General features: G+C 36.6%; 1 protein-coding gene and 1 long non-coding RNA gene across 4 annotated transcripts in view; one reads left to right on the top strand and one right to left on the bottom strand.

Annotated features, from left to right (window-relative positions):
* Kdm3 (Lysine demethylase 3) overlaps nucleotides 1-15,830 on the bottom strand; it is a 165,144-nt gene that overhangs the window by 99,698 nt on the left and 49,616 nt on the right. For all 3 annotated transcript variants that reach the window (XM_089840053.1, XM_089840049.1, XM_089840051.1), the window contains exon 2: nucleotides 15,054-15,308. In XM_089840053.1, the coding sequence (XP_089696179.1) occupies nucleotides 15,054-15,308 (255 nt within the window). The remainder of the gene's footprint in view (nucleotides 1-15,053; nucleotides 15,309-15,830) is intronic.
* Nucleotides 7,495-10,365, top strand: LOC149717573 (uncharacterized). The gene is made up of 2 exons (XR_016367118.1): nucleotides 7,495-8,239; nucleotides 8,966-10,365. It is a non-coding gene; the product is annotated as an uncharacterized LOC149717573 (long non-coding RNA).

Genomic DNA, 15,830 nt, shown 5'->3' with positions numbered 1-15,830 from the left:
AGATTGTCCCCACGGCTTCCATCTATTTAGTAGTCATAAATCTTGTTCAAAAAACTGTTAAGGGAACATTGGAAGTAATCGCTCCATTTATAACCCTCGGGAGACGTACAAAATTACTCTCCACCCAAGCACCCCTATATATATATCTAAAAAGATATGATGAAGTCCACTGAGAGGTCGTTTTTTTAAGGTCTTCCCAATGAAGCCCAAAGCAATTAATTAATTTGCTGCTTTGCAATTTTCGGATTTACATTATTATTTTCTCACATAATGTTATTAATTATTAAATAAGAAGTGATTAGGACTACAAGTGGTTCCAAAAATGGTGGTGGAGAAGGGATAAATTCGACACATTTCCAGCAGCTTTATCTCCAGTCCAAACGTATAGTAGGTCCGGAGTTAATCCCCGCCTCTAAAATACAACCAGCATCTCATTGGCTCTTGAAAACTCCTGCACGTCAGCGCGACGCGAATGACGAGAATTATGTATTTTCCGATTGGGGAGAGGCAAAATAGCCCGGCAGCCTCCTTTTACGTCCTCCCTTGTATTTTGAAAGGGGGACTGGGACTATGGCGCGCGAATACTTAGGCATCTTATACCTTCTCCCTAGTAAACTAGATATCGCTTCTTGGAGCCACCATTTACAAGTTAATATTATTATTATTAGAGTGTTTTAGGGATGATCCCCTATTTAAGTTGGGCAATGCTGTTAAGTTTGTTACTGAAATTTAAGGGGTCATCCATAATTATATTCAAATATATAATTTTAAATTCAGACTTAAGACATTTAATAATACACGTATATTAAAAACTAATTAAAATAAATAATAATTTTTAAATAATATTCCCATGAAAAATAAAGTATTCGCGACTAAAATTTTTCATACTCGCAAATTAATTTATAAATATTTAAAAAAAAACCACCCATCCCAGTTTTAATTTTTATTCCTCTTTTAAATTTAATCAGAGATTGATATTAAAACATCTTTTTACTTGCAGCGCGCTTCCGTAGGGGTTTGGCTCTATCTATCTTCAAACCAACCTTTCTTTTTATTATTTTTTTCAAATAAAAGCCAAAACAAGATAAGTATAAACATCCTTCGAGTGTACACCAAAAAAGATAATTTTTCCACGAAAAATAAAAAATATATATATCTTTGTTAATAATGCAAAAAATATAAAAAACCGCAAGAAATTTAGCCTGAAGGAAGATGATACAATAACTTTGCTACCAACTAAGAAACTTCCTTCAAAAGAAAAAGAGAAAAACTACCGCAAAATAAATAAATAATACAGTTAAAAAGAAAGAAAAATTTGTTGGCCAAGATGTTCTAAATAGATGCTTTGCCGTGGGCGCCATTTTATAACCAAAACAAATCCATATAATTTTTAATTTTTAAGAGAAAACTTTCAAACCGCCAAACCCACGAACCATTTTGTTGTTAAGTGTAAATAATTAGAATAATAGAGACGTTAAGCCAAGAATGCAATTCGGGGCAAAACAACTTTAATTATTTTCAAATTTTTCAAATAAACAAAACTGATTCTTTGGTATTTCTGAACTTTAACCTCATGCGCTTCAGGGGTTAATTGCTAGTAATTTGTGATTCGCGCATGTCTAGTTTGAAACTGAATCTTCAGGAATCGAACAGAACTATAAGCTTTTCAGTCAGTTGAAGATAGCATAGCGCTGGTTGAATTGCATTCATAAATGACTGGCAACACTTGTGGCCACATTGCTTATAATAAAAGCTGACCTATCATTCTATAAAATACCTACGAAAAAACCCTTAGGTTATCGAAAAGTAGTACCGGCACATTTGGCTACATATACGCTACAACAAATCGAATATTTCTTAACCCTTCTAAATACCAAGAACCTGCCATATCATTAGGTAAACATACGAGATTACCGGAGAGACTGACTGACTACTTGACCCATTTAGAACATTTGCCAACCCAAAATTATCGCGAGTTAGGGACCGAGAGGGTGTAGAAAATATATAATATAAGGGCACTAAAAAGTTGAATTTACAGACGTCTGTATGGAGTGTAGACAAAATTATACTAAAAACATCTGCTCGTTGCGCCGCAATTCTATGATAATACTGGCTGGTTGTCAAGGGGGCATACAAGTTATGTACGTGTCTTTGGAAGAAGGAACGCTATTTCTCATTAATTCATTCCATAAGGTTTTTAAACAGCAGAAACTCTTATACACTAATCTTAAAAGACCGGATGCCTTTTTTTCTTCTTTTTTTTTTGGTGAAAGAAGAGAAAACTAGTTCTTAATTTTTATATAAGACTGGCGTATACGTTTTCTTTGGCGTGACGCGACCTTCTGTCGGCGTTAAGGACACAACCTTAAAGCAGGCATGCACTTCAGGAATATGGTGCAGTTATACGGGTTCAATATCAAACGATGAAAAATATGAAGGTTTTTTTTTTCTATTTTTACTTTTTGGGACCACCTCTTCAGTGAGGGCCAAGAAGGTTTTATTAAAGGTGAAGGCTAAGTTAAAGTAACAGATAGTGAGGGAACAAATGTTGGCATGGTCCATGGAGTCATTTGTAACGTGTGTAGCTCGTAAGCTATCTAATATCTACAACAGACTGAAAGCATTGTAGCATTCTGTTCGATTCAGTGATCATTCAGTTAAAGTATACATAGTTTTCAGCCAAGGAGGATTCATATAACGATTTACACAAGGAGGCCTGGCTTTTGGCTCACTCCACCACGGAGTCTGGACTTCCTTGTGTAAATTGTATGAATCCTCCTAGTACTACAAATACCCATTCACAATTTCATTTCATATTATTTGATCCAAATCAAAATGGCGGTGCCTCCAGATTGAGGGGGGGGGATGTAAAAATCAGTAGGAAAAAGCGTCTGAACATTTCCTATAATTCGAACTTGCAGTCGAAATCGCAGAAGTAAAAAAAAAAAAAAGATTTGTAAAAGAGCGGAAATTCGGATAGAGAAAAAGAAAATAAAGAAGAAGAAATGGAGGTCTCTGAGATTCGTTTAATATAACCCCCTCAGGGGAGTGTGTATGGGGGGGGGTGTTACCAGGGGAGTACGTTAGGCTTAGGTATGATATTCTTAACAGACGGACGCACGGCAAAGGCCCGCGGGCTTCCAATCACCCCCCCCCCATCATCATCGTGATTCGTGTCGTGCAGAACTAGAATTCGCCAGAGATCGTGCTAGGCATTTCTTCTTTTTTATATAAGATTTTTTTTTCTTATTATTATTAAAGGGGATGATAGACCAATCCCCCCTTAGGGGAGAGAGGGGGGACTACCTTTATCATCATCATCATCATCATTATTATCTTCTAGACTGGGTCTCTTAACTTCTTAGAAGAACGGACGCTCTCCGGAAAGAAGTATAGTAAAGAAAAACTTTCACGAAATTAAGCTAAGCTCAGGTCAAACCAGAAATCTTAAGTCTACTTCTTTTCTTCAAATGTACGTACAAAAATAATAATGTACATTCAGTTTTGATTTTTAAAGGAATAGTAAATAAATATGCCATGATAATACAACCACCACCACTCTTATATCTTATATACAATGTACAGGGTTTCCAAAGAACTTCCACCTTAAAATAGATAAATATACCGCACCGAAAGACAATATTTATATTTTTAAAAATATACTATTCTTTCAAAACCTCAATAATTTATCATAACAGGGATTTTATTGCTTTGAAGTGAAACTTTACCTTTAAAGGTGGAAGAAAGATTTCATACGCACTGTAGGCTATATTATACGACAACGACTGACAGGTTGACTGCTATGGCTTGCTTTACTACCTAATTAAAGCTAAATTACCCCAATCGAGTATTCAATTTTCTACACAAAAGTATTATTTCGTATTTGACTGTTTGACATTAGCTTATTCGACTTGGTTCAAACATAAATTATATTTCTTTGGGCTATATTTAAATTGGCTTCATGTTGTGAGGATGTTACGGAGTCTATGGTTAACGGTCCTTGAAATATTGCTGAACTGAGGTTTTCCACTGTGGTTCCGCTAGATAAAACGTACAGGTTTTTTTCCTTTCAAAAAAAAAAATAAAAAAATTTTTTTTGGCATGTAACGTTTTGAATATGAGTTGTTATAGCGCGCTTCCTGAGTCTTACGTCTATTGTAATAAATATTATAAACCTGTTTTTCAAGTTGTTACATATAAGTAAAGAAATTCCCAATTTTAAAGATACTTTAAATCTATTTGCAATTTTTTATTTATTTCGTAATATTTCTAAGTGTACCTAGAAGCTAAGGCCTAATTAGAGACCAGACCGTTGTAATTCTAATCCTTTTAGAGAAAAAACCTTTTTTAACAATTTCTCGTTACGTCACATCCTATCTTCTATGACTGTTTTGGCGGCCATATTGGAAGTTGTCAGCTCAGACCATACAATTTAGACTACAAATATTGACGTCACATCCCCGTAGCTCCTCCCCTTTCAGTAACACCCTATTGGCTTTAACTGTAAATAAACCGAACCCATTTCTAAAACAACTCGCGTTTCAGGCAACTACAGTTTTATTATTAAATTGAGTCCAATGTTAAACAAAGCCAAATACGAAGTGTAGAGTCTAAACGTTTTATAATTTAACCTAAAATCCATCATTACAAGCATCGAAATCTATCTAAAAGAGGCAAGGGACTGGACAGGACTGAACTGAACTACCCGAGTTACAACCGAACCATAATAGTCATCCAGAAGAACCCCTTAACGATCGTTAAGAGGTGAATTATACAGAAAGAAGAAAAAAACAGGGTCCATAACGAGGCCAACCTTTTTCCTCAGTCTCTTCTTCTTTCTATAGGATTGCCTGTCTCCTATAGCTAAGCCTAACTCGGGCCTAACTTAACCCCCAATATCTCTAACAAACGCTTAGCAGCGCCAATACCGTATACCCCTTTTTTGCGAAAAAAAGACTTGTAACATTGCCGCCCAGCCAAGAAAAAAGAAGAGAGAAGCATACATCCATAATACATAGTAAGAAGAAGAAGTAGAAGGAAAGGCCATCATGCACACAACAACCAAGAAATTTTACGACCAAGTCATTATCGTATTTCGTAAGAGGTTCCGAACCATCGAGTTCAATGTTACTAGCGAATGAAATAAGAGAGAAACAATGATCTCCTCGCCTTTGGTAACGATGCCAAGTAAAGGTGGTCTTTCCCAGTGACCTCGACAACGATATCAACCCCTTTCCCTGGCAAGTTCTTCTAGAACTTTGCAATAAACGGGAGCTATCTTTTTCTTCTATAGCCTAGTGTCGGTCTCTTCTTTGCGACTGTCGTTCCTCAGGAATTCTTTGAATCTTTCTTTACAAAGGAACGTTCGCGACAATAAAAGCAAGGGCTTCCTCGGGGTCGTGATATAAAACGCTCCAGAGACTGCAACAAGACCATGGCCACCATGCACCGCGCTCTGAATGGAATGGATTCAAGTATAGCTTCTTTATTTTTGCCTTCTTTCAAGGGTCTCGCTTCCTCCTCTCAGTTACTAGCTATATCATGCAGAAACAATGAAATGAAAATTGCCAACCCCTTTTTCTCGAATACCCCACGCCATTACCCCTATGGGGACAATTACTTTTACTGGAGCTATAAATTAAAACTTGATTTGGATGGTGCAGTTGGATTGGATTGGCTGCATGGTTTTCTGGATAGGTTCAAGGGAAAGTAAAACTGTTTGTTCAAGCAGCTTTCACGACTAAACACTTATCTATCTTCCCCTTTAATTATAAATATTTAAGTACAAGTGTTCGATCGACTACCTAGAATGGCACCCAAGGAACATATCGTACAAGACCCTAAGGAGTGACTCGAGTATTTGTGGAATTAACTATGATCTTGGTTGGGTGGAAAACCCGTGTTGTACAAGTGAAGTCAAGAAAGACAATGAACGAAATAAGTATTCGAAGAATAAACCAAGATACTGAGGAGTAACCAAAGTACTTGTTGCGACCCCGAGGACTAAAGCAAGTACTTGTGGTATCAACAAAGAGCCGCCCGAGAACCAACCCAAGCTCTTGTAGAACCCACAAAGATTTTGACGACCAACCCAAGTAGTTGTGGAATCAACAAAGACCATATGGAGGAACCCAAGTACTTGTGGCATCAACAAAGAGCCCGAAGACGAGACCTAGCTCTTGTGGAATAAACAAAGACCCTGAAAACCAACCCAAGTACTTAAGGCATCAACAAAGACCCCGAGAAACAACGCAATTACTTGTGAAATCATCTAAAACCTTGAAAATCAACACTAAACACTTAAAACATCATAGCACTTCTATCAAAATCAATAATTATACAAAGTTAAAACTTCATTTCTCGAGTAACCTTCGTAGACAATTTCAACAAACGACCTTCAAAATACAAGCTACACAGTATCTTAGTACAAAGCGATAAAGTCGCGCGACATTTGGCAAATGTTCCTCGTTGATCAACGTCGAACAACGAACGATAAGCATCTTCTACTCTTACGCAACAAACGACCCATTTCCCATTTATTCAAATTAGCTCTCCGACCGACCGATTACGTTATCATTGCAAACTTTCAAAATTACTCCCCACTCCCCCCCCCCGTCATCTATAATTAGTCCCAATCACGTGCATGCTTACAATTCGCGGAATAAATTTTATCCAGTAAGAGGATGTTACCTAATCAAGTAACTCGAACGTTTTCCCATAATCAAACTTACGTCATCTACGCTCTTAAAAAAATAAAATGAATAAATTATGAAATACGATATCGTAGCTTATATATAGGCAGATACTTATTATAAAAACTTTCGCAATTAAAAATATACGAGAGAAGGGAATCCCACTGATTGAAAATGGCTTTATTACGTTAATGAGTACCCCATTAGTATAAAGAAAAGAAACCATTACTTGCAGAAATGGCAGGGGTTGCTTTTAATAACGCCAGGGACTGTGGAGTTAATAACGCAACTGCTGTAAGTCTATCACGGTCCACGATCCTATTAACTATCTGCCTTTCATAATATTTTAATCTAAAGACAAACAAGGGGTGGGGGTTGAGTTGCCATGACTGTACCATTTTACTTGCATAAGACCAAGATGTGGGACATTTACTTTCGTGGGAAATTTTAAGTCACTCGCCTAATATTTAGCCTTATAAACAGGCAACAAACGTTACTAATTGCTTTAATTTCCCACGAAATTTCCTTGATTTTTATGAATCAACAGTTAGACGCCACAAACATTACTAAATGTTTTAATTTCCCATAAAATTTCCTTGATTCTTATGAATCAACAGTTAGACGCCACAAACATTACTAAATGTTTTAATTTCCCATAAAATTTCCTTGATTCTTATGAATCAACAGTTAGACGCCACAAACATTACTAAATGCCTCAATTCTCCATGAAATTTCCTTGATTTTCTTCAGATCAACTGTAAGCATTTTCATTGGCATTCCCGAAAAAATTACAAAATGGAGTATCTTTCTTGCAGTTAATCCATTCACACCAAAGTTACTAAAACTTCACAAATTCCCAAAATTTAATCCACTTAAAAACAACATCCATCTTCCATGAACTTAGTCAACAATCCACGTGGGTCCATGTACATCGTGGCTTTCAACTCACTTTACAGCACGAAGGACTCCAAAAGGATGTAGGCCTAACACATAACATAAAACCCTCGGGGCCTAAATTATATCCCAAACCCCTCATGGTGGTTGTTGGAATTGGGATTGGGAACCAGTTGCTATCATCTTTCCCCTTACAACTAGTCGTACGTGACGATACAACGGTGGTATGTACACTCGCAAAACATTTCAAGGGAAATGATCAACCATTAAAACATCAGTTACTAATTATCAATTCAGGCTAGCTCACATTTCCTTTCTCATCAGTTAAGTTACAGTAATAAAAAAAATAAGAGAGAATGTTTGGTGGCCCTGGTGGGGGCATCGCATGCCTGCAATTCATTACCAAGAGATTACGCATTCAGCGGTGACACAGGATGTATGTATCAGACATAACTGGGAGAGACGGCGTCGTTTCAACCGTTCTAACGCAAATTTCAGGGTGGGGCAAACAAGCTAAAAGATATTTATATATATATAAAAAAGTTGACTCATATCTTTTAATATTATAAAAGTCGTCGTAAAACATTGAGTCACGTATACAGAAAGGGTTGACTATTCGGCGGCGTCATGAATTGCACGACGCTATATTGAAGGTAAACAACATTACAATTCGTGGTGGTTGGTATAGTTGCTCAGTTTCTATTTTGTAAAAAAAAACTAAAAAACCTAGATCTATTTTTAATGTTCATTACATGGAAGTCTAGCCAAAATGCATTAAGAACTTTGATTGTGGAAATAGGAGCCTAAAAGGTTCGCCAACGGTACTCTTAACGACTTTCGACAGACAAAAGTTAGGTCTCGGTTTTTCCTACGACCTACAAGCAAAAGACATTGTTGCTATTGTGTCAGAGACGCTACTACTGACTTTCTGATGACGTCACACCCTCCTGTCTATTACCTCAGTGTTGGCGGCCATATTGGAAGTCGTCATGCAGCTCAGGCCATACAATTTAGACTACAAAATACTGACGTCACGTCCCCATAGCTCCTCCCCTCTCAGTACCACTCTATCGTCTGCTACTACGAACTTTTTCGTGGCGTCACACCCTCCTATCTCTTACCTCGCTTATGGGTACCATATTGGAATACAAATACTGACGTCACGTCACTGTGGCTCCTCCCCTCTCAGTACAACTCTAATATATGCGCATTTAATGCCAAGTTGACCTACGAACTGTTCTAAGTCCGCTTAGAACACAATTTCCATAGTATCTTTATACCGTCAATAGATACCTTAATTTTAAGATTAAATAAACAATTATCTTATATTTATCTCAATCGACTTTTTTCTCTGTTGCTAAGCCTAATCTCCAACACAGCAGCAGCTCGTGACCTCTGACTCTGCACGATCATCATCGAGAGAGAAAGAAAAGGCTTAACAAGCAAAGGACTCTTATAAAGAGTTTACAATTCAACCAACCCCATCAATGCTCAAAGAGAAACATTTAGGGTTAGAGCTTCCTTATTTCACTTCCGCACACTAATTTCTTTAAATCACTGAAAGGGGGAGGGCAGTGGAAGCAAGCAGGAGTGGTTAAACTTGTAATAAAGAAAGAAAGAAGCCACAGAAAAGAAGAGCTGATTAAACGATTTAAAAGAGAGCGAGCGAGAGAGAGAGAAATTTAAAGTTCATGAATACAAAGAATGAAAAGAAGAAGAAAAAAAAATAAGTGACTCGCCAAGAATTCAGCTACCGTACAAGTGAAAGTCTTTCGACCGTATTTTAAATACTTTTAATTCATGTACAAGTACTTCCTTGTAATGCATCATAGTAGATACTAGTCTTAAAGGGATACATACTACACCTTGCCAGACAAGAATTTCGTCTTTTTTAATCGAAAGAGCGTAGAAAATAATGAATATATTGAATTGGAACCATGTTTCTATCTACAATATTGATGAAGATACGAGAGAAATTACGTTTCCGTAATGGATGGCCCTACGCGTTAGGCTCTCCAGCGAAGTAACTCTATTGGTTGAATCCTTCAGGTGGTACTAGTAAGTGTCCAATAGGGGTACTTCCCAGTGCTTGTGGGTAGGAAGCCTAACGCGTAGTGACATCCATTACGGAAACTTAATCGCTCTTATCTTCTTCAATATTGTAGATAGAAATATGGTTCCAATTCGATATATTCATTATTTTTTAAGTTCTTAAAAATTCTAGTCGAAGTATCCCTTGAAGTTGGAAATTACTTTAGCCCAAATTGTGCCAAAATAAAAAATTAATAGACCGAAACCGGGACAAGATTAAAAGAAAACAATTATTTAAATTACCTAATGTTAAAAGAAAAATAGAAAATGCTAAAAATAAAAATTATAAGAAAGGAAAAACATAAAAAAAAAACCAAAAATCTTAATTTTTATGGGGACCCAAGCATAAGTCCGGAAAATTAAACAAACGTTAAAATTTCGCGGTCGATGTATTATAATAATACCAAGAAGCGATATCTAGTTTACTAGGGAGAAGGTATAAGATGCCGAAGTATTCGCGCGCTATAGTCCCAGTCCCCCATTCAAAATACAAGGGGGGACGTAAAAGGAGGCCACCGGGCTATTTCGCCTCTCCTCAGTTCGAAAATACGTAATTTTCGTCATAGGCGTCGCGCTGACGTGAGTTTTCAAGAACCAATGAGATGCTGGTTGTAATTTAGAGGCGGGGATTAACTCCGGACCTACGTTTGGACTGGAGATAAAGCTAGAAATGTGGCGAATTTATACCTTCTTCCTAGTAAACTAGATATCGCTTCTTGATAATACAGTAGTGGAAAGATAAGAAATCTAAATAACTTCTAAACCATTTTAAAAACAATTCCCATCCCCACGACGACAAAAAAAATTAAAATTGAAATATGGATCATTAGAAAAAATAAAATTTGAGGCGTTTTTTCTTTCATTAATTTAAAATTAAGTTTCCTTTTCTCTTTCTCTCTCCCTTTTCTGATCTACGTCGCAACTAATAAATGTTTAAACGTGTGCATCTACGGATGTAATGGGGTATAGGGATTGAATTGAATTGATCTTAATGGTAATGGAATATCCGGTCCGGTAACTGCCTGCCGCAAATGGAGGACAAACGCCCAAAAATCGAAGCTAAGTTATACTACGGAAATGCGTAAGAGCTAGGCGAGGACAATGTTGCTAGCTTGTAGGGAATCGGCCTTTAATTTCCGTTACATTAAATTGCTTCAATCAAATAAATTCCAACACCAATTTACTCGCGCTCCCGCTGTTGCAAATATAGAATAAGAACACGAAAATAAAAAAAAAAGTAATTTAAAGTTCTCAACTAACTGACCGCTAGATACAGGGTGTTTCTGAAAGATATGTCGGAAATTACAGGGTTGCCACAGAATTTTCAGAACCAAATTCCCTGACTTTTCCAGGTTTTCCCTGACCTTTTTAGGCCGAAAGTGTAAATGTTTACAGCACGTTTTAAGTGCTTATAATTAAATAAACTCGATCTACATTAAGTTTTCCAATGTATTTGTTGCATCAAAATGAATAAGAAACATTTTAACTATAAATAACAGTCTAAGAGATTTTTTAGAGAGCATTTACTTTATAAAAACAATTCTAGACATTTTAAAGGATTGCTCTAGAGTTTTCTGTGCTAATTACTCTTTCAATAAAGACTTATCCCCAGAAATTTGACCCACTAAAATCAAATTCCCTGACTTTTCCCTGACCTTTTCGGACCATTTTTAAATTCCCTGACTTTTCCCTGACCTTTTCGGCAAGTTTTTAAATTCCCTGACTTTTCCAGGTTTTCCCTGACCCGTGGCAACCCTGAATTAAGGGGGATGTTCTTTGTGACATTTTGCTGTCCGGGCCATTGCGTCAAAACAAATCTTTATTTTAACGCAGAGAAATATCGCGAGGTATTGTGGGTTATGAATGGAAATTATTTCTACAGAAAGGGAAGGTGATAGTTTTTAGATAAAAATTCCTGATCTTACGAGTTCAATTTCAGTAGAAAACCTAACGTAACATAAGCTATTGGTTCCTCCTCAAATAATTCAACCAAAAACACCGCTATGGTTCTGTTTTAAACATACAAAGAAACATACGGCTTTAACACCCCTATACCTTAGTCACTACATACACATTTTCTTTCATTCCAGGAATTAATGTGAAAAAAAAAAACATTAGACATGAAATCGTGTTCAAGGTTCCAAGAAGAATAAAGAACGCGCGTGCAAAGAACGGAAGAGATCTTAAAGAGAAAGTCTCCTTGCAAAGAATGGAACAAAAAAATATATAATTCAAACCTACATAAAAGAGAAAGAGAGAGAGAATATAAGACATTCTATATGGGCGCGTTAACCCCTTTTATACCGGACCGACCACCAAGATAAAAAAATATCTTGATATGAAAGAGTGTATATGTAACCTAAAGGCAGATATAAAAAAGTTTCCCCTCCTTTTCTAACCCATTTGGGGGTTGAGGGGGGGAAGAGAGAGATGAGATCACACGTATTATTAAAGCCCGTGAACACAATGGGTCACGTCACGTAAGAAACCAAGCGAAATTACCTTTAAACAGAAGTAATATAATAATTTAATGTATGAACTACATTTTAAAATGCTTCTTTAGTTAAAATTTTACAAATTTTGGGAGTCATTTGTGACGTGGGGACGTGACGTCAATATTGGTAGTCTAAATAGAGTTACATCAGAAGCCTTAGTATGATGTCACCCATGCTATTTGACTTTAGAACCAAAACGGTACCAAACATGGCCGTCCACTGCCAAATATATGGCCGTGTATTACTTAAGCACTAGCGTCACAACTGAGATAGCTAGCTATATTGTATGGCCTGAGCTGACGACTCCCAATATGGTTGCCATAACAGAGGTAAGGAATAAGAGATAAGAGGGTATGACGTCATAAGAAAATTCGTGGTGGCAGACTATTCTAAGAAAGCACCTACGTCTTTTAATTGGTGAATTCTCATTATTTAAATCTTTCAAGCTAATATTTGAATTAGTACTATCTCGTTCATCTTGCGAAATCCTTCATTACTGATTTTAATTAAGATAAAAGTGTACTAAAGATAAGGTTTGTGCTAAAAAGTAAAACTAAACATTGCTGATAGAATCTTAGTCCGGTCGCACTTTTTCTTTTAATATTACTTATGCTTAAAAAACGAAAAATAAATTAACGTAAAAAAAACTAAATCGCGTACACGCTCGACTTGACTCGGTTCCAGTGGAGAAAGACAATGTTATCACGACTGATAGAGGGTACTGAGCGAAAGTTATAAAGTTACGTACCCCTTTTATACTTCTTTCTATAGCTTAAAGGCAGCAGCGTAGTATAGCGTACATACACTATATATCATCATTATACTTCGCTACCCATGAACAATTTAATGTCTACCCTCATCCCTCCCGCCTACCTATTAAAAGAGAGGCTTTTGATAATTATATAGGACATTTTGATCGAGTGCGCTTGAGTGACTCTATATATATATTGCGAAATGTGTCCATCAACAACTCAACTCTCTTCCCCCTCTCCCCTATGGGCTGGACTCAAAATTATTACATACAAGGGGACAGACAAATTAATACAACTTTTATATGATATTAATATTTTAACAGCTAGGGTTCGGACCAAATTTTTATATTGAAAATTTATATTGACTTTTCCAGCTTATACCTGATCATATTTTGATTTCCCAATCAATATCCCTGGGACCATTTTTAAGGTGTTTACCAGAGCCTACACATTATAATTACACCTGGTCCATATTTATTTAGTATTGCTCGAAGCATACATGGTTTGATGTACCAAACGAAATCCCTGACCTATCACAGAGTTTTTAGGAAGAAATTTAAAATTCCTTATTTTTTCAAACCATTTTTCAAATCCCTGACTTATTCAGGTTACCCAGGTTTAGTACGAACCCTGTACTAACCAGTGCAAACAAATTAAACAGCTATGCTACTTGGCAAGCTTTCTAATTGGAGCAACGGTTCAACCCTCCTTGTTTATCGAATTTATTACTAATTATGTAATTTTCGAATTGAGAATATATAGTTTTCAACCTAGGAGGGCTCATACCATTTATACAAGGAGGCCGGGGGCTACTTACAACTTTGAGAGCACTTCAAGTAGCCTGACCTCCATGTGTAAATGGTATAAATCCTCCTAGTTTGAAAATTACGTATTTTAAAGCCAATTTTGTTTTGCGGTATTTACAAAGAAACTAAATTTTTAGCAGCGCAAACAAATTTATAATTGGGAGCTTCAGATGAACGTTTGTTTATCTTTATTTGAACTTATTTTCAACCGTAATTCTCTACCCAATATATAGTTTACAGACTAGGCGGATTCATACCATTTACACAAGGAGACCTGACTTTAGACTCAACAAATGTGTAACACCTGAAGCCTGGCCTCCATGTGTAAATGGTATAAATCCTCCTAGTTTGTAAACTATGTGTACCCAATAAAAAAATTTCACCACGCACTTACAAGGACAAACAGAAAAATTCCAAACTAAAATTTTAAACAGCGCATGCATGCAAACAAACTCGAGTTTTCGAGTCTTAAATCTAATTGGAGTTATTAGATTTTAAAACTAACGCACTTTGCGATATAAAATTTACTTTCATTTTTAAATGATTTATTCCCAAAATTATTACTAAGTTTTAAAACTTCTCCGCCCCCCCCCCCTTCTCTCTCACGTTATTTGCGTAAGTCGTTGGAAATTTAAAAGTTTACGGGCTAATTAAGTGAATAGAAATTTTGAATATAGGCAATACATTAGTACACGCTTTAATTAAAGCAATTAAGTCGTTCTGAACTTTGATTTTCAAAGAAAGTGTATCGTCGATCAAAGGATACAAAATTAACGAAATATAAAGTTGTTCCAAGCTCTCAAAAATTTAGGGGAATTTATATTCCACTCTGCATGGTAAACTTATTATTGATTTGCGAAGAAGTTTTAATGAAGTAAGATACATTAATGGATTCATATCTACTTATAAAATATTACGAACTACGTTCCATGTCTGCCATAGATTGGCAAACATCTCACGATGTTATCATAATTAAACCCCAAAAGGTTATAATGACAAAACTACGCTCATGACAATATCAAAGGCCTAAAGTTTTTTTGCAAATATCCCTGGCCATTTTGAGGAGTTTCCCAAAGAAAGCCCAAGTGAAATCAAGTTCAGCTCATAACATGCTATGTTTATCCAAGAAATCCCTCATCTTTACCCTCATTTTACAAATCCACCCAGTTATCCATCCATCCCAGGCTCAGTCTGAACCGGGCTATAAGTTACGTACAACATACGCAACAAGAACAACCTTTGCACAACAACACACTCAATAATACATTCTTAAACTCCCAAATAATCAAAAGAAGAGTATTTGAAAACAAAAATAGTACTCACCAAAGCTGGCCAATATAAACCTTTGGAGGAGAAATTCGAAGACGACTTGTTGGAACCACCAGAGTTGGACTGGGATTGACCGGAAGAAGAAGACGAGGAGGAAGAATGTCCAGAGAGAGCGGCAGAGGGAGGCTCTTGTTTCCGGAGCGTCCAGACGAGTGTGTTTTCGACAAGAAAAATACGAAAAACGCCTTCTTCGTAGACACGAATCCACTCGCGTTTTTTCCACTCTGCGTCGTCAAATTCAACCAAAACCTTTTCAATAAAAAAATAAATAGAGAAAAAAAAATTAGGATTTATATATGGAAATTCACTCATATTAAATTATTAATATAAATAACATCCTACAGCTAGCTACCACAAGTTCATAAGATAATGATATGTTCCATTAAGTTTGTCACTGGTTACAAACTGGAGCTTGTCATGAAGTTACCTAGGTAGGTCATAGATTCAAGATTGTAAAACGACATACGCCTGGTGAGGCGCTGCCGAGGGGTAGACACTTTGGATCTCTGTGCACACCTGAGTTCAAAAAGTTCAGCTTTGACAGTGCATTGAGTTCAAAGCCTTCGGAACTCACAATTAAGCTTTGACAGTGCATTGAGTTCAAGACATATTGTACACCTGAGTTCTCAACTGTCTACCCTCTCGGGCGCTGCATGTCAAAGGCTTAGTAATGCAGACAAAATAGGAAGATGGAAGTCCTGCAAAAACCGAGTGTAGTACTTCAATTCTCGCTTGAACTAGCTCGAGCTGTAAGTTTAGAGCCAGCATTAC

The sequence above is a fragment of the Phalangium opilio genome, unplaced genomic scaffold (genome assembly GCF_054372755.1).
Source record: "Phalangium opilio isolate 3A_F unplaced genomic scaffold, DU_Popi_V2 ptg000003l_1, whole genome shotgun sequence".
In the NCBI taxonomy this organism is placed as follows: Eukaryota; Metazoa; Arthropoda; class Arachnida; order Opiliones; family Phalangiidae; genus Phalangium; species Phalangium opilio.
The sequence above is the reverse complement of the archived record's forward strand: the minus strand, read 5'-3'. Positions and strand labels throughout refer to the sequence as shown.